The sequence below is a fragment of the Siniperca chuatsi genome, linkage group LG23 (assembly GCF_020085105.1).
Source record: "Siniperca chuatsi isolate FFG_IHB_CAS linkage group LG23, ASM2008510v1, whole genome shotgun sequence".
In the NCBI taxonomy this organism is placed as follows: Eukaryota; Metazoa; Chordata; class Actinopteri; order Centrarchiformes; family Sinipercidae; genus Siniperca; species Siniperca chuatsi.
In genome coordinates, this window is record NC_058064.1 from 8,724,663 (window position 1) to 8,744,704 (window position 20,042).

General features: G+C 40.6%; 1 protein-coding gene across 1 annotated transcript in view; it reads right to left on the reverse strand.

The window, feature by feature from the left end:
* Positions 1-20,042, reverse strand: part of snd1 (staphylococcal nuclease and tudor domain containing 1) — a 172,981-nt gene that overhangs the window by 30,656 nt on the left and 122,283 nt on the right. Inside the window, exon 18 of the mRNA XM_044185773.1 lies at positions 7,340-7,481. Coding sequence (XP_044041708.1) covers positions 7,340-7,481 — 142 coding nt within the window. The remainder of the gene's footprint in view (positions 1-7,339; positions 7,482-20,042) is intronic.

Here is a 20,042-nt window from a genome sequence, read left to right on the forward strand (position 1 = left end):
TGCCGAGCGTTGAGGGAGGCCACTATAAAAAACAAATGATCCCCCTGCTTGACTAATGCTGCTCTACTCCCACTGGAGAGTGATATGGATTATATCTCATGCGATACCCCACCACCACCACCAATTACCCTGTTCCATTCTAGCCTTCCCAGCAGTCTGGAGCCTTTTACAGCAAATTACTGTTTCTGTAATTGGAAAAGCCATCACTGAAAAATCTAAACAGAGACAGCATCTGTGGCTCTCTTTTTGCATCAGTCTCTCCTGCTCCTCTCTCTGCCACCTGTCGAGCATCATTGACTGCAGGTAATGCCCTGTTTTGATTGTGAGTAGTCCAAATATATTCATAAGATGGCCCTGTGCAACATTTGGGGAAGAGGACTGGGAGGGGATGAGCCTGGCCAATTTTGAAGAGAACCCCATTTGGTTCTGTAAGTGGCTCACCACTGTGAAAAGTGTCCTTCAGCCATTCAGCTTGAGGTAATAGACCCAGAAGTTGACATTACGGCAAATCATGTTCGCTAGGATAGTGAAGAATGTGGATGAAGACGCTTATTTTCCACCTGAAAATCAAAAGCACCCCACCTCAAAACGACAGCTGAGCTGACCTTTTAGAAGCTAAGTTGCGTATCTGATTTAATAATGAATGCCTTGGGAGGGGGGGAGATCAACCGGGCAGGATCTGACCTCTAAATATTGCATCTGCTGCAGTGGCAGGGAGATGAGAGAGTGAAAAACTGCGGCATCGGCTGCTGCGTCTACTGCAACTTTCATTCACCAGCTTGGTAACTTTGTTCACTGTAGGTATATGGTCGAATGCCACCACAACAAGGCCTTGTACACACTTCATCTGAATAAAACATGACATAAAAGGCCGATGGACAAAGATTCATCTGGGTAAATTCTTCACAGAAAGAAGTACTTTTCTTTTTTCAGCCTGTTAAGGTATTGAGACATAGTGCGCTCGAATTAATTAGACAGCAATACATTTTATTTAGACCAAATTGAAAATTAAAACTAATATGGCGTTACAGACAAGCAGCTTTAGCTTTAAGATGATTGCACTCCACATTGGGAGAAGGGTATAGCAATTAAAGCCATTCTCCCTTAATTTGATGGAGCCTTTAAACTATTCAACATAATCATTAATACAATTGTCACATTTAGCCCTTTGTTGCATTTCTTGTCTTTTGACTGAAATCTTTTTCATTTTACAATTAGTCCCTTTACTTCATTGTTTTAATTAGACTGTTCAACAAAGAACTCACATGATAAACAAAAAAATACTTTCTCAAATGCTTTTGAAAAAAAGTGGTTTCATAACACACTGGTGTAGGAGTTAATTATCTCAACCCCTGACTGACTTTGGCTTGATGCCCACAGTGCCGCAGAAAGATATTTCATCCAAAAATTGTAAAAATAAAACGAACAGTGCAGGCAGCATTATGACTACCATTTCAAGTGTGCACACTTGTTTTTTTATTAAGCTCTATTGTATAAAGTAATCATCACTTGGCTGCCTTGACATGACATCCAATTAGCAGGACACTCACCCTGATCAAAATGAAATGCTACAGTAATTCTCATGTCCTCTTATTGAAATCAGCACCCTGAATACCCATGTTACTGTGGCAAGTTGCCTCCACTTAATATGGACTTGGACTTGAAAAGAAAGATACTGATGCTGTGGTACTGTGAGATCAATGTAGGGAGGCCATATTAGCTTAAGATGTCATTGTGTGGGAAAGAATACATTAAAGAGGCAACAAACACAAAGAGTAAAGAGCTAATAACAAGCCAATATGAAAATTCTCATTTGGCAGTAAAGAAAACAAGCCCCTGAGAAAATAACATTGAAACATAACATTTCAAAAGTAATGGAATTCAATTTCAGAAGACAGAAAAGGGCCTGGATTGAAGTGTAGCCAGAGAGAGAACCGCTCCCTGCCTGCCTTGCTCCATCAGTAGCTGGGTCCAGCATCATTAGGTGATGAACAGCTGCTGTGTGTAAAAGGTAGAAGTGTGAATAATGTGGACGGAGTGGCACCTGTTTGAGGGGGGGACGACTCCACTCATCATGAGTCTGTATGGGTGCCAGAAAACAAGCACTAGACAGGATGTACCGCCAACTGCGCTGCAGCTGAGGCTAGTAGTGGGCAGAAAATGTGTGTTTGTCGGTCGGGGCTGGGCCTAGCAATCCAGTCCCACGGAGGTGGCAACTGAGTGAGGTCCAAATCGGGGGGGCTGCTAGCTAGGCAGAGAAAACCCTGTAGGAATGTTGCCCAGTGATACAGTCTGTACGCCAGGACAGCCCATGCAGGCTGGATCCAACATGTGTTGTAACTAACTCATACACAGGAATCAGGTGTGTATGCAACATACAAAACAGGTGATAAGAACTATGGTTACATAAATGGAACATCATGCTGGGGATATGGAAAGGCCCCAATGGTAAATGAGTCCACACTGTAGCTGTGTCACAATACCATACTACTGAATGTGCATATTCCAATAGCACACTGAACAGCAAGTGGATTTAATCTGCATTCTGAGTACATTCTATCTAGTTTGACAAAAAAGTCCACTTACTAGTTTTACAGGCATTTTAACACCATCTCATGGTCTTCTTAAGCAGATAAAGTGCAGTATGTCATAGGGATAGCTCAGTAATTTTAAGTTCCATACTTAGGTCACGTGATGACCACTGAGCTATCTCTATGACAACTGAGCAAACCCCAACCACTGAGGGAGACCATAAAATGTAGTTGAAAGCTCAGGGAAAAGCAAGTAGGTGGACCACGAGTTAAGACTTTTTTTTGGTCCTATTTCTGTTTCCAAGGACACTGTTTCTAAATTATCTCAAACATATTTTTGGCATTTCTATACTGCAATTATTTTTACTTGTCGGCCAACATATTTATCCCTTTAGCTCTTTTCGAAACCTTACTAAACTAGTACGTACTACGGAATTGGGTTTTTAGTGAAACTAATACTCCTGTAATTTGTCTTTGATTGAAAGACAAATTACAGGGCTATATTTAGCAAGTTCTTAATTATGCCGACTCTCCAGCATAGTGGCAAAGCAACAACAGTGTACAGCACAGCGTACGTCCTATGCACTTCCTCCCCCTGTGCCTGGAGTGGCCTCTGTCTTTTAGTGCCCAAGGTCACACAGATCTATGCAGGTCCCCCTCTGACAGTAATTACATATAGCCTCCGGAGAGAGCGCAACACACACAAAGAAAATAGGGAGAGAAAAGAGAGAAAGCAGTACGAGGAAGAGACGATGTATGCAGGGAGAGAAGTGAGACGAGAGATAAACGCATACAACAGATAAAGACCCTTAAAATAAACTGAGGATTAAAGAGCGCAATCCCTCAAGCTTCTCAGTCACTTGGAAGAAAACATTCCTAAAGTGAAATTAATCACTTGAGCTTGTGTAAAGATATCCATATATGAAAAAACCCACACTTAAGAGTAATTAAATGTGAATAATTAAAATGGGTAAAATACAGAGCGCTTAGCACCCCCAGAGAATAAAAGATATTACAAACTGCATTTTCTCTACAATATATAAGAATCACTTAGAAGTTAACAGCCTAAAGATTATTTCATGGGTTTGTGTGTGTTCATTTAAGTGCAACAACAACTGTATAGACTTTTCAATCACCACCGCTCTCAGCAGACCACAATAAATAAATAAATACATCCCATAGAAAGCCACAACTTCCACATGGTTAATGGTTCAGAAACAGCATTTAAATTTTAATGGCTGTAACCCCCCCCCTCCTCTTCTTTATCCTACTGTTACACATATACTGTCCACTTACTGTATTCTACCTACAACATCTGGTATCTTGCTCTACTAGACTGCTCATTATTACTACATTGCACTGCTGCCATCTGCCCCAAACTGCATTCTTCTATCCATTATAATGTTAACTTGCATCATTCTTTTTTCTACTTAATGTTATCTTCTGCGCAATCTACCATATCCCATTCTGACTGGGGTACAATTTTTATTTATTTTTTTTTAAATATTATAAAAACCCCACTCCTTGTTGTTTTATCCTGCTACCTGGAATATTTCACTGCTTTTTGTTCTCTTCTTGCTGCTGTGACATTTTAATTTTCCTACGTCGAATGAATTAAGTTCATCTTATCTTATTGAAGCAACGGTTGAAACAAATGGCTGCTTAACTGCAGACAGAAAAATGACTCTCTGCCAGTCCTAGCTGTATTTTAATCATTTTTGTTTCTATAAATACACCTACCTTTCATGATTTACACCCACAATAAAAGCTGTGGATTATTGAAGTTAAGTAAATGGGCTCGCTCCTATCATCATTATGATGTCAAAAGCAAAGCCTTGGCAGTATAGTTTTATTCTATCGTTCAAGTTATGTTCAATGGGGCTTGTTCTTGGCTTCCAAACTGAACATCAGATGAAACACAGACCAAGGGCCAGTTAGGCTTGCACTCTGTGTGCTATTATACCTCAAGGATGGTCAAGGAGTACTCAATGAAAGTGTTTACTCCATCTGGCAAATGGAGTGCTGGCATGGTAGTGTTGTGGTAGTGAACAATCCAACTTTATAGGTTAATTGGTATGGGATGAGAACAGTCATAACATACACATAAAAATCGATTTCACATGGTTTGGAATCAACCATGTGAAATTAAATTAAATTAATTAAATTGTGGCGCACACATTATAACCACTCTATCGTTTATGAGAAGTGTTACGTTGTCATCGGTTGCAATCACAAGTGTATTTGTGAAATTTGGCCACTGCTTCCAAGCTTATCTGAGTATATAAATTCCTTTACTTCAGAAATTGAGGGAAAGGGGGAGGGAAGGGGGAGGACATGTAATGATATTGCAAAGCACTCAGCTTGTATGATTTTACAGGCCCTAACACTTTGATGTGCTCTTCAAGGGGCTGGTATGACTTAATGTAGCTTTGAGGAAGCGTCAGCGAAAATGAAAGAGACCAAGGGAGAAAAAGAGCTGGAGGAAGGCGGGGAGGGGCAAAGAACGTGATAGAGAGGAAGATGAGGAGTGGGAGGCAGGGGGTGAGGACCGGTCAGGTTTTACCTCCCTGCTGAGAATAACACAGTTTTTTTTGTGTTTTTTTTTAAACTAGCACGTAAGACTCTTGGTGGAAGAACACGGGCCAATTAAAGGGAAAAATAAATAAATAAAAAGGCCCCAGCATTGCTGGATCATCTAAAATCAAGCCTTTATATGAAAAAAGATTAAATAACTCACAGCTCTCCTGTCAAAATACACTGAGAGCAGCAATATAAAAAATGCAGTTTGTGTACAATTTCTTTAAATGCAACACTTGAGTTGCTACTGAGAAAAAGTTGTAAACGCTTTGCATCTTGCCGTTTCCCCTGGTCCCTTATAGATTTAAGGAATATATGAGAAATATGCTAAAATTAATAAAAACACTTTGATTTCCTCTTTCATGTGTAGCCCAAGAACCAATGTTTCCCAAGCCCTTTCAACTCGAACTTCCTTAGATATTCCATAACATAGGGAAAAAATTCCACTCCACATTTCGCTTGTACATTTTCCCTGCTGACAGTAAGTGATGCTGAAGGCATTAACCTTAGCTTCAGGTTAGCATGTGCCATGTACCGTACATTTCAGCCTCTTCCCAGTGACATGCGATTTTGATCAGTGATAAAGCCTTGCACATAACCTCAACATCACTCCCGACTTGCAGGGGAGTGAAGCTGCCAGAGGAGGTGTAAGGGCTTTAAATTTGAATCTACAGCTCATGGCAAGAAGATGAACAGCAGTTTGTTTGTGCACACTTAGCAATACATGGAGGTTTCAAGGAACGGTGGAGGAAAGAAAGGTAGGGGGTCTTCAAAAGAACAATTGAGGGCCAAATGCTTTCCACACTCATATGTGATTGGATTATTATGGTGTGAGTGATTCTCAGCCTCAGATTGGCAGTAAATGGAAGCAAATTAATTAATTACAGCAGTGAGGCAAATTAAGAGGTGGCCAAAGTCAATTTCATGGCCTCTGACAGTCGACTGCCAGTGAAGCCAGATGTGGGGTGTGTGTGTGGGTGGGTGTGGCTGGCTGTGAGGAAGACCTCCGCATCCTGTACTGTTCCCACACAAACGATGGAGGAACAGTGATTGGCATGAAGGCTTCAGATCTGTTCCAGCTAGTTTGTGAATACAGTTTTCGGTGTAACTGTGTTTCTGAATATGTAATTGTGCAAGACAATAATTAAGTGACAAAATCCAAGGTGTCACGGACAGGTTGGTTCAAATTCCAGTATTCCTTGAAGGGTCATAATACAGTCATGATAATTTAAAAAAAAAAGAAAAAAAGGCCAAAACAGATGCTTTTTAGCTATACCATGTTTCTCCAAACATTACTCTGGATCATATCTGAAAAGGGAATTTTATTAGCTCATTATGTGTACCTTAAAATATTGACTGTGTTGGAAATAATAAAGCAAAAGCATTGTTCAGTGATTTATAGCCTAAGTATAAGCTTCCTTTGCCCTTAGTTACTGTTGCTACCTCGGACTACTTACTGACAACAAACCACTGTGTGTATGCACCTGTAATTAAACACAGATACATATGTATACATAAACACCTTGATTTTGATACTGCAGAAGATGGCCCATTAAGTATACCACCTAAAAGACAGACCGTTACCCAGCACAAAACAGAATAGGGGGAGGTATTATGTGTGCATTCACACACACACACACACACACACACACACACACACACAGCTTGTCAGAGGGAGCAGCCATGCAGGAATACCAGGGATTGTTAGTTTTCCCATCTCCAAACTTTTCTCTCCTTTCCTCCCTCTGTCACCAGTGACAAGAGGGGGTGGTGTGATTTATTCCTGTCATTCAGTAGTAATAACAAGTAGGACGTCCTTTGTTTTGTCTCTGCTCGTGGGAGGGATGCTGCAGCAAGGGATGAGGTGAATGTCAGAGTGGTAGAGATAATTGTCATTCATAAAGTCAGCGTGGTGTTAAAAGGGAATAAAAAGTGAGAGAGCCCTTGCTTGCATCTCTGTGTGGAGAGATTGTTGATGGTGGTATGTTGTGCAGGATTGCATAGGATGATGAAATAGTAACTGTAGTATGAAGTAAAACAACATGTTTACAAAGCAATTTTAACTTTTACTACTTCACATCTGATCTATCCATGTATTCTGTGTCAAATTTTGGAAATTTTCAATTGTAACTGGAAAACTTCAGTCATTAGTCATTATAATTAAATGTTGCATCCATCAAGCAATTATTTCACGCATTCTTGCGCACACACAAAACACAATCTCAAGTTACCTGTCTCTACGTCCTGGGTGTAGAAGTGCAGGGTGTCGCTGATTTCAGTGACGTATACTGCTCTGTAGTTGGGCACTCGTTCCTTCTCCTCTGATAGGTGCACGACCTCCTCAACTGGTTTCTCCTCATAATTGGCCCATATCTACAATACACACACACACACACACACACACACACAGGTGACAGAGACAGGTCAGTGACTGCAACGAATACCAGACCTCTGTAATACAAACATGGTACTTTAAGATTATTCCTTGTATAAATTCGGAGGGGGGATCATATAAATAAGAACAATAGATTGTGTCACAGAACATGATGCAAACTAATGATGGATAGATAACCCTGGGAATGTCCTTGATATGTCCAGCCACAAAATATTTTGAATATTTTTTTCCATCCACTTAATATAGTGATTCCCACTTTTTGCACTAATGACTGATTTGGTTACACATTTATGAGAATGCCAGAATAATGAAAGAGACCATGATATCATGCTGGCATGGTGACATTTTATTTGAGGGTGGTCAAATCAACATTCTTTTTACTCATCTTGGGCCAAACTAAAACCAAAGATGCTACCAGCATGTGATAGTAGATATTGTTTCTACCACAGCTTTCTAAACCACCGTGATGCTACAAAGGTGTTTCGATTCAGAGCAGATAGCGATAGATCTTATGTGACAGTTTTATCAACAGAAGATATGAGAAACAATAGAAAAAGTAATATACCAATCCAATAGTCTAACATTCCCCTCTGATGATTCGAAATTGATAATGGCTGTCGTCGAACCTGAATCTCTCATGGTAAAAGAAGCCAAATGATATCACTTTAAAATCAAGACTCAAAATGGATGCTAAAACACAGAAGAAACTAAACGTTGCAATTACAATAGAGCCGAAAAAATCGATTGAAAGACTATTTTGATAATCAAACGGTTGTTTGAGTTATTTTTCAAGTAAATATACCAAACATTTTCTGGTTCAAGCTTCTCAAATGTGAGGATTTGATGCATTTCTTCATATATTTTGTCATAGATAATAGTAAACTCAATATCTTTGGGTTTTGCACTGTTGGTAGGACATAACGAGCAATATGAAGATGTCACCTTGAGCTCTGGGAAATTATGATGGGTATTCTTCATTCAACATTTTAGGGACTAAAGATTAGCCGACTGCTCAAGAAAATAATCTATAGATCAATCGATAATGAAAATAATCATTAGTTGCAGCTCTAAATTACAGTTTTAGTCAAAAATGTAAGTATAACTGCAAGAAACTAGCTTTTGTTCATAATTAAGAGTGTGTCCCTGTTAAAACGTGGCAATTAAAACATGTTAGAAGGCAAAAAATATGGAGGCATGCAGGAATAACACAGAAATGCTACCCAGCTCGTCTCAATGATTTCCAATGATATAGGGTGGATGGCTACGCTTTGCTTGTGCTGTTTGGCCCAATCAGGATGCATGGGACTGCACTGTGGACAAGTCAGGCCATTCGTGTGTGTGTTCCTGTACTTCTATCTACTCTTGAGAACCATTCTGAGATTTAGATCTTTAGAGTGACGACAGTTTTGTAAAGTGAGGACATTTTGACCAGGCCTCACTTTTTCGAGGGACTGTTTTAGGGTTCAGCCTTGGGTTAAGGCTTCACATTAGAATGAGGTTAAGATTAGGGTTTAAGCTAGCCATGTAGTGTTGGTGTTAACATCACAGGTCTGGGAAAAAAATTCAGTCAATGAGGTTCCTCACAAGCATAACAATTTGTGTGTGTGTAAGTAGGTTACATCCTTTCTATGCTGCATCAAAGTTAGTTCTTTTTCGGCTCCCCAGGAGAAACAGAGGGCAGGAGGCTCATTAGGGAGAAGTGCTTTGCCTTGGGCCACATACGAAACTGCATGGATGTTAGTAGGTGTGTGTGTGTGTGTGTGTGTGTGTGTTTACAGAGAGCAAGGGATGCGTAAAAAAGAGTGGGTGGTTGTCAAGACTGAATACCACATGTTTGTATACAGCTTCAGTACAATAATAGTATTAAGCAGGTGCACCGACATAGGATGGTCAGGATGAAAGCAAACTAATCAACTCCCTGCAGATGAAACACTGGAGAAGGGGAGTCAAGATGGGCGGGGGAACTCAAAAGTCAAAAAGTGCAACCAAGCTTCACAGTGCTCCAACTTCTTGCGCAGCAGCACAGCTTGTTACCGTTCATTTCTGCAGGCTATTTGGGAAGTGTTTACTTTTAAAGGTTACAGAAAGAGAACGAAAAGAGGCAGACAGATTTTTTAACAGCGCAGTGATATTAGCCAATTAGGTTCTGGCTAATTATTTAACTGCATCGTATCATCGAGCTAATTAGATTATCTAGTTTTAGTGTTGTCAATTTTTTCCCCACTCTGCCTTAGCTCATCTGCAGAGCTACGCTAGTGTTAAAGCTTAGATAATCATACCCAAGGCTTTTTTTTTTTTTTTAATGTGCTGGCTCTTCAGCATGGTAAGATTATCCTTTTACCTCACTGATGTGGTGATGTTCAGTGGCAAAACTCTCACAGACGTGAACTGTGTGTGCGTGTGTGCAAGCAACTGAGAAATTGGAGGAAAAAAAAAAACAATAGTCATAACCATGTAAGAAATGCTTCCAACTGAAACAAGTGATAGAGGAACTGAGTGCTGCTGCCCTGCCTACCCGCTAACAAAAGACAGGGTCACACTACCCAATTACATTCAATTATTCATCCTGCAAACTCTGCAAAAAAAAAGAAAAAGAAGAAAAAGAAATAAAAGAGCTGGAGAAGAAAAAAGAGCTGGAGAAGAGAAGGGAAAAGGGAGGGAAGGAAGGAAGAAAGAAAGCAGGTAGAAATTCTGGGGATTGAGGGCGAGCAAGGTTAATGAAGACCGAAAATGCAGCCACGCTTCGTAAACCCCGAGATCAACCAGGATTTTTTGTGCACTATTAGACAAGCATGTGCATTATTAGCACACTCATACAGCCATATGCACAGTCACAAATGCTGGAATACACAGTGTCTGGTAATAAACATGCTTCCCACATTGCAATTGAGCTGACAAGGCTTGGGTTTTTAATCAAAACTGCAGCAACAATTAGGGATTACAAAGATTAGAATGTCACCATTCATTAGCCTGGTAGCCATCACTGTGGCACCTTTAGGGTGGTAGCAAGTGGGTGGGCTTATGGTGGGATTGAACAACAAGCACAGCCACAAGGAAGGCATCCTGACCTTGTGTTGAGTGTAGATGTCACAGTGACAAGAGACAGGTACAACATTGAAAGTTCTCTATGAAGCACTACATTTGCTGAAGACAAGTCGACTGCTTAACTGAAATTTAGAGGTTGCACAAATACATATAAAGTCAATGAAAAGATGCGAGCAGATGCAGATTTGCTCCAACAGTACATTCACAAAAACAGATAAAGTCTCCGGCAGCTCATTCAATCTGGATTTTTTGGGGACGGTGTAAAAGTCCATTTAGCTTTTTTGTGTGAATCGGTGCTAACATGATGTCTACACAGGAGGTGTAGCGTGAGCAGCACGTTAGTAGAGCAGCAGAAGAAGCTTCAGTCCTATGTGCGGATGCGTTCAGGCACAGCATTGAGTGTAGGTTACCCATGTTTTGGCAGCGCTCGAAGCGTAAAAATATGCTTCTGGTCACGTTTAGGCACTTATAGCGCAAGTGAAACGTGAGCTGTCACGCGGCCTGGACTGATTAAAATAGAAGCGCATCTGTTCTGTCAGACGTGCATGAGACGGGACGACTGAAAAACGCTGCTGAAACACCTCCTGTATAGAGATGTCGTAAGAGGCACAAATTAAGCTTAATTTGCGTACGCCTGAGTTGAAAAGGCAGGCAGAAATGTTTAAATGAAGAAACTGTGGTTACCCCAAGTCGCATGATTCCAGTTCCTGAAGAAAGCCTGGTGAAAAGTTTGTTGAAATAGTTCTGGCAAGTATTTAAAATATTTAATGGTAATCACTGAGTATAAGCTATCACTTACACACACATTTCACACAAACGGCATGTTGTCACAGTAAACACATCGTCATTCGTCTATTGGCTATTTGTGGCCCAGACTGCTAAAAGTGGTTAGTGTAATTACAGTAAGATGAACATTTGTTTTGCCTTGTCTCTGAGTGCACTAATATAAACACTGTAGAGCTTCACCTCTTTTTAAAGCACAAATAAATGCACACATACACACACACACACACACTCTGTGCCCAGGGCTGATGACCTTCCGTGAGCAGCCAACCATCCTGTTTGTTCCACTTGAATGCAGGTATGTGACTGCTGCTTCTGCTGCTGCTCTGCAACTGCAGCCAGACGCAGGAGCCACCAAGCTGCCAGAGACAATGAGTGAGAGAGAGCGAGAGAGGGGAAGAGAAGAGAGAGATAAAGATGGGAAAAAGCGGCAGGCCATTAAGCTCGGGCGGAAAGGACAACAAGTCCTAATAATGGAGGCCAAGCTGAGAGAGATGGCAGGTTAGGCTGACCTTCACAACTCCTGAATGACAAAACACACTTACATCCAAGTGAGTCCAGTTGGGTAATGTGATGGGGCAATGTTGCTCTATTGCTGCACATGGTGACTATCAGAACCATATGAAAAAGGCAGAAAGAAGTGTACAAGCATGTGTGGTAAGAATTAGGCCTGTTCCCATTTCCATTTTACAATCTGTTTTCTTTTCTTCTCTTCTACCCCTCATTCTCTTAATCTTCTGTTCCCCTGCTTCCTTTCTCTTGCTAAACCTCAATGATCTTATTGCTTCAGTCGATCTCAATCATCCGATTCACTACAATAAAAAATTATCATTGAAAAATATTTTCTGTTTATAGAAATTATGACAAACTTTCTAAGACACCAGCCACTGTAACTTTTAACAGCCAAATTGGTTTCTTAACCAAGTGGAACCTTGATGCTAAATGCCTAGCCCTATAAATAGAAATACCTGGTTATAGCCAAATTGTTGCAGCAATTCACTGGTGGCAAGTCATTTCCCAGCCTGCCACACCAGCTACCTCGCTGATGGAGGAGTAGCTCTTTGACAGTTGTTAAGTGCAGCTCTCCTTTGGTGAGTTAAGTGGGCTGCTGATTAGCTTAGTGCCGATTTGTCTGAATATTTCTAATTTGAGGAAGAGCGCGGCAGCCTAGAAAGACTAAGCAATTGTGCTATATTCATAGATTCACATATACAAGCACAGGTGGATGAATACACAGACAGATGGATGACTGAACACACATGTACTGCCAAAATGAGGGGGTGAAGGCTGGTTTGAAAACTGATTAAAGGTGGCAATGTGTCAATTCTAGTAGTGTGTGTGTATGGTCTGTTGATACAAACATTGCCACTGCTACCTAAAGTACTTATTAAAAAAAAGCCAAAAACGCTTTGGTTTAAACCCATACCTCTAAGAGAAACATTTGCATGATAAAAGTAAACTGGCTCATATCTCCAATATTCAAATCTGGTTTACAAGTTGTTTTGAATTTAATCTCTAAAAATGTTAAAAAGTTTTTTTATGATTTGAAAATGTGTTATATTTTTACTCTGTTAAAGTAAGAGCATGTCACACCCCTTTTTTGATTAATCTGACACACTCAGAAGCGAGTGCTGCTTGAAAAGAACATTATGAGCACTACTTTAAATACAGTCCGTCTTCACAATTCCTCATTAACCTGTCTTCACGTTCTGCACTCACACATATAAAGCACTTGACAGCCGCAGTGTGCACATATCGCTGCCCTCTGATTCAAACACACCTCAGTGGACAAGGTTGCTCAGCCCTCGCGACCCGTGACAAACCTGTGTAGTTCTGAAACGACGCAGCTGTTGCAAACTAGCTGAAGTATGGAGTAATATGAGCAAGATAATATAGAGTGGTCTCTTTTCTTACATGGGAACTTACATAGTTCCATTGTTAATTCATTACCCAATCACACTTGGAGAACAATTGAAATCAATAGGAGCATGTTATTCATAAGAGTGCACTTTGTAAATCAATTTAGCCCCTATTATATCCCTGATGGATCCCCTTTAGAGAGAATGGTTAATTAAATTAATCAAGGGTACATTTTTCTCTTTCGTCTCTCCATGTTCAATTGTAGCCTTTTTTTTTTTAGAAGCTCATATCAAAAGGCTTAAAGCTACACATAAGAATAGAAACAGAACACATTTACGTATGATTAATGTTATCTTGTTTAGATGCTAGGTGGGTGAGCTTCACTCATACAACAATAGACAAAGGGAAGTATTGGAAACTCTGTAAAGGATGCATATTTAAATGAAAAGTTAAACGCTGCCTGAACTCTTTTTGCTGTAAATCCAATCCCTTTGGTACTCAATGTACAATACTCACTGCTAACTCAGTGCTAAAATCTACCAAAAAAGTGCAGCCTTATAACTATTCTATTATTCTTCTATTATTTCCTCCTTGATATTATGTACAAAAGTTATGCCTGTACATTACAGCAAGCTCTAGAAAAGAATTTGACTGGCATACAAAGTAAGAGCTCATCAGAAATCTGTATTGGAATCACGTTAATGAGTGGGACAGGTTGGTGTGGCAGAAAGGTGGACAACCCTGGATTTCCTGATGCTCGATGATGTTGTCTGTATTGACTAAACCATTAGAGGCGGAGAATGATCAACAACATTGCACTGAGGGGCAATCTGCCATATCACAGCTTCTATGATTACACTGCCTCCTCTTAAAGTCATGGGAACTTTATTAAAATCATGATTTTTCAAGTGCATCTACTGTATATACAAGCATACACGTTATGTACTTTTTGACATACAATGTATATTATAATATCGAACTTTTAAAAACCACCATATTTTAGGATGCATGGGTGGCATAGGGTAAAGTTCCCGTCCATACCTGCAACAACTCAGGGTTCAATTTCTGGAAGCTGTACCATTGGATTTGGTTGTGTGTTCCAACAAACAAAATTGGCCATGTTGGTGGGTCGGAAGCGGTAAGCCATCTACTTTAAGGGCTATTACTTAAGCTTGTTATTGCAGCCAAACAAAAGTAAAAAACAGAATAAATATTATCTTATTAAAGGGCCAAATATTGTACCGTTAAGAGTTCTCAAGCATTTAACCAAGAACCACAAAAACAAAACCCAACAAATAGATCTTACAGACAGGAAATGACAATAACTAATTATATGACCACCTTAGTAAAGCAGCTTGTTATTTTTTTTAATCATCAATGATTAATATTTACACGCTGCCCTTGATAAACAGATGAAAGGTTGATGAATGGTTGTATATATAAATACAGGTAGTGCTGTTATTGTTTACTAAATATGATGTTATTAGGGGCCGTCAGTGAGAAAATCACTCTTAAAAAAAAAGCATTGGAATATTCTTCATGTGGTCATTTCCATAAAAATCTAAGTGGTGAAAAAGAACTTTCCTCCTCTTTGCTGTAATGTTAATGTAATGTAATGCTGCCAAGTGCATTTATGTATGTTTCATGTATGTTCTTCTTTCAACTCTGGCTTTCCAAACCAATATGACTCTCTGCCAATAACTGATAAGACAAGAGGTTGGTGTCAGGTAAATCCTTGGAGCTGATAAAAGGTACCACACAGATTGACTGACTGGCTGGCAGGCTACCAGTGTCCCCAACTTTGGTTTATCGACTGTATGTGACGCAACAGACCCAAGGCCACTTCAGTTTTCTTGACAACACCCAAATCAAATTGAGTATCCTCCATGATGAAGGAAAAATAAAGTTGTCTTTGTTGATCTTGATTGGACAGTGAGTTGAGTGACAGGTGTCAGGGTGGGCCAATTGCTCTTGTACAGTAAAGTGAAAAGGCATTAACCCAGTGCAACCGCCTGGCCCTAAAAGGCCCGTCTCCAAGGTTAAGAGGGGTTGTTGATGGTACATTAACCCTGATTGCTAACCTTGTCATGGTGGGATAAATAAGAGGGGCGGCTGTGTTAGTGGAAGGAGAACTGATTTACAGGAAGAGGGACTTTGCGTACGTTTCCTTGCCATTCCTTCCTTGCTGTCCTAATATTCAGATATAATACATTGCAGGCTTGCATCATAAAACATATAGACTGGGATAAGCATACACAAACACGTATGTGCACAGAGGCACAGTCATGGCCTTGGGAAGAATTGGTCCAGATTGAGCTACAATGTGGTAGCAACATCGCTCCTGCCACAGTGGGCTAATATAGTACGACTACTTATGGGCCTGCAAGGACACACACATGGACATGGTAACAAAACATGTCAGCTCCACACAGGCCTTTTTGACAAGCTGTAAAAACTGAAATCACACAACACCAGTATATCATGTTTGGGGGGACAATTGGTTTAACACATCAAACACAAAGAATTCTAGGGGTAATTCTTTTTTTTTTATCTGTATAATAGAATAGCACTTTGCAATCAACTGTATGGAGAGGCAAGAAAAAATAATCTGACAACAATTTATAGTTTTGTATTGGGGATTTATCACAAGGAAAACAAAAAAATGCAAGGTTTCTGAGTTCTGATTTTTTCCAATGACAGATTTTTAAAAAAGATCTAGGTTCAAGCTGAGGCTACACTGATTGTGGATTTCAATTCTTGGATACACTGCCCATCACTGGAACCCAATCAATCCTAATCCTCTTAAATAACAATATTAGAAAATAGGTGTCCACTTTCACGCCCCAAGCCAAACACTGAGGGGAGAGATGGAAAGCAGGAGAGGGATGGAGGGATGAGTCTCTCAGATGTGGTTACTTAGCAGATAAATTATGCATTAAAACTGCACAGGTGGCGTGGGACAGGGTTTTTAGGTGAAGGGAGGGAGCCGAGCAGCTGGGGAATTCATAACAGAAACGGGAGAGCAAGCAGAGGAGAGAGGGAGAAGAAGAGAGAAAGAGATACTCCCTAGCTTCATATCACAGCCAACAGATGTTCTCCCATCACAAAGGCGGCAGACAGGCGGTGGGGCTACTCAACCCCAGCTTACACGGCTAATATGACCCCCCCTTATGCTGCCACACACACACACGACAGCTGAGGGCTTAGAAACAACCTAAGGCTATCGTGGTGGCAACTTGTTACACTACTTTAAATTGGCACAAATTGATCCACTCAGACGTGTGTGTGTTGAGGTGGGAACAAGTCTGTCGGCCCGCTGACAAAGTACTATTAGCAACAAGTAAGTAAGCTTATTTATATAGCACCTTTCAAGAGCATACGTCACAAAGTGCTTCACAATAATGGACAAAAAAGAAAATAAAAGACATGAAAGGCAGACAAAGAAATATGCTTACAACATAAAAAGTATCAACAAGCATTAACTTGTACTTGACAGAGATTGGTGTTTAGTGCGCGTGAACTGAAGGGGGGGCATGGTGTTACCATGGAAACATGTGGAAGCATATGTAATCAGGGCGATATGTGCACACACAAGTCTACACCTGTGCCGCTGTCCTCATGGGTGGCTGAGAAAACGAACCAGGCATTGCTCACAGATCACACACACACAAAATCACACACATTGTTCCCTGGAGGCAGTCACTCCAGCATATGGAGCCTTGTGTCAAGTGGGCCGTTTTTTTAAACCGGAGCAGTGAGTGTGCCTATCCGCGGTCATTAAAAGATGATCAAGCCAAGCAAGATGTCGTCAGAGAAAAACAAAAGCAACACTGGGGAGTAAGCATGCAATTAAAGCAGACCAGCTGCAAGTGTGAGGGCACATGATACAGACACTCAATCTTCAAATGGCGTAGACAGAGTGGCAGAAAAAAAGAGACAGAAAGGAGGGGGAAAGACAAAATAATTAAGGTGTAGCCAAGAAAAACACTTTGTCTGATTGAGTATCATGATAACCTTGATAAAAATTAGGTGCTGTCGGAAGGAGATAAGGGGTGTTGTACAGAAGGACACGAGTATTTATTTAGAGGTTTGCTTGATTTGTGTTGATTACTGTTTGCTTGTCCTGCACTGATTTTGCATTTGTATATGTGTATCTGCCAGATGCTTACCCCGCTCTCGCTGCTTTTGTCCTTCTGATTTATTCTGTGTTGATTCCCACTTCAACAGCCATTCTTATGACCTTGATGCCAAATGGGTGAAGTTCCGTCTCTTTCTATAAATACGCCCACCTTGCTAAAAAGCATGCAGGATGAAAGTGGGCTGAAATTAACAATCAATGCACAGCATTTTAGCCCACCCCCTCTGTCCTTTTCGCCCTCTGTCGCTTCTTTCATCCTTCCTCTATAAGATATGTTTATCAACTCAAGCGGATTATTGTCCATGAGAGCACGCTCTCTGTCTGATCAGTGGAAATTATAGAAGAGCTTAAAGTAACAAGGAGAGGAAGAAAAAGAGGAAAGAAAAGAGCGGGTATAAAGTAGAGTGATTAAGAAATAAGACTACCTCAATGTTACAATGTATAAGTATGCAATTAAAAGGCAATTAATCAACTTTTTAATTAACAGGCTAGTCTGTCCCGGGTTGCCACAGTGTTGCCATGACGACTGGTTTTCCAGGGTGCCGTTATCTCTTCCCTCCCTTTCTCTGTGGAGGACTCCTGATCATTTTTCTCTCTGATCACACCTTCAACTCAATTGTTCTTCCACTCCCTATGCTCTCTCCATTTGAGAAGAAGCAAAAATAATGGAGGTATGAAAAGGAGGGAGCGACGGAGGGCAGAAGCAGAGCTGGTGGGGATTAAGGGAATGGAAAAGAAGCAGGATAGCAGAGAGTGACAGAGAGGTTAATATGGATCTGGCAATGGCGAGGAGCAGCAATGGAAAGTGAAAACAGAAGCAAGAACTAGAAGGAAGAGGGGGAAACAGAAAAGGGGAGGTGGAGAGGAGTAAGGGGAGAAAAAGATAGCAATATTATCACATCAGAGGTAAAGCCCCTTGAAGTCTCTGAATCGCTTCCCACATCACACAATTTGTAGAGGGATTCAAAGGTCTCATGTTGCTCTTGTGAATAGCTGCTTTCCCAGTCTGAGAAACAACTGCGCTAATCAGCATCCTTGTAGGTGGGACTAAGGTCGGGATAGTCATCTGCATGTGCCAGAGCACAAATCCAAACTAATACAGTGACAAAGGCACGAAACTGGCACAGCTATAACAGCCCTAAAATTTAGAACAACGAGCAATGAAGGCATTTCTTCAGAATATGTTTTGGTTAGTTTTGTGAATTTGTCAATTGACCCCATCAAGTACTTAGGAGATGGGTCAGAAGGGTTCAGTGCTTAATTTCTTGATTGCATTGAAGGATGTGGAGAAAAAAAAGCAAGCTGAGAGGCCTGGCATGATGACCACATGGCTTGCAGTGCACTGCAGCAGTGAAATAGTAAATGGATAGATAAATGGCAATGTTACAGATGGTAATTCAAAACTTATTTGCAAAGTAAAATATTACTCATTTCCTGTTGTGTTGGAGCTATCATTGTATATTTTCATATGACAGGGACTCGACTGTCTCAAGTGTCAAATGTCTCCACCACTGTACAGCCAAATGCTTTGGCGTGACCCATACTGACACAAAGAGGAAGTAGCAGAAATAGGCGGGAAGGGAAAGTAATGTGGTAAATGTGGGAAAAAGACGGAAACTAACAGAGGAAAAGAGAGAAGGGGGACTGGTACAACAGCGGGAATCGGAAGCGCAGTGATGACGAGAGCATGTTTATGTAACTGTCTTTCCCTAAGGCATGAGAGAGAGAGGAAGACAGCGACTCTGTAAAATGCACAAAAACACACTCACAAAACTAGCAGAGTGGTCCCATTTTCTAGATTTAGAGTGTTTTCTGCAGGCTAGCCAACCAGGAGACTGAACACAGTAAAAGTGGACTGACCTAAATTACTAGAGGAATGCTTAAGAATCATCAAAATTCTCTCAAACCTGGATCTTTTCAAAAAATGTGTCATGTTGGTGAAAAAGAGGGGAGGACAGGCACAGAGTTATTTCAGGTACCTTGCCCACCCTGTTAATAAACGCTTCTACTTCCTCTTAGTTTGACTGATGAGATGGAACAGGCCAGCTACACCTCTAATGGTCAGTCAAAGACAAACACACAACGTAGAGAATACAGAAGTGAACACAAACAGCAACATACATGCACTCACCAACTATCTGTTTAAATAATTAGTGGTAATATTGATGGGCTAACATATGGGTTTGAAATTACATTCACAGGTGACAGACAGTCCAGAGCATATAAAAAACAATACTATATAAAAGTGTGTCAGAAATTCCATTTCATAAATCTGTGTAAGTGTAAAGCAATAAAATAAATAAGCTAAATGTCCATCTGACTACAATGATCTTTAAACCATGAAAGCATAACTCACTCACAATCCAGTCTGTTAATCATCAAATATATCAATCCTTCCAATCCTACGTCTCCCTGCTTCTTTGTATTCATCCATCTATTACTCTTTCCGTATGTCACAGTACTCCAAGGTTGACAGCCCATCCATTTTCTTTTTAGAGCTAGAATTTTGTGAAGGTTTACATGTTAAATGCTTTTCCACAAACCAGCAATGGCAATCTGCACAAGAACATATTTTATTGGACAGTGTGACGATCCCTGAGAGGCCACTAAAGACACTAAAATATGAGTCTCACAGATAAAACTTAAGACAGGTGACAGGTATGGCACTCTGCAGTTGGCAGAAATGTGGCTAATATCATCCCTGTGCTGGTGG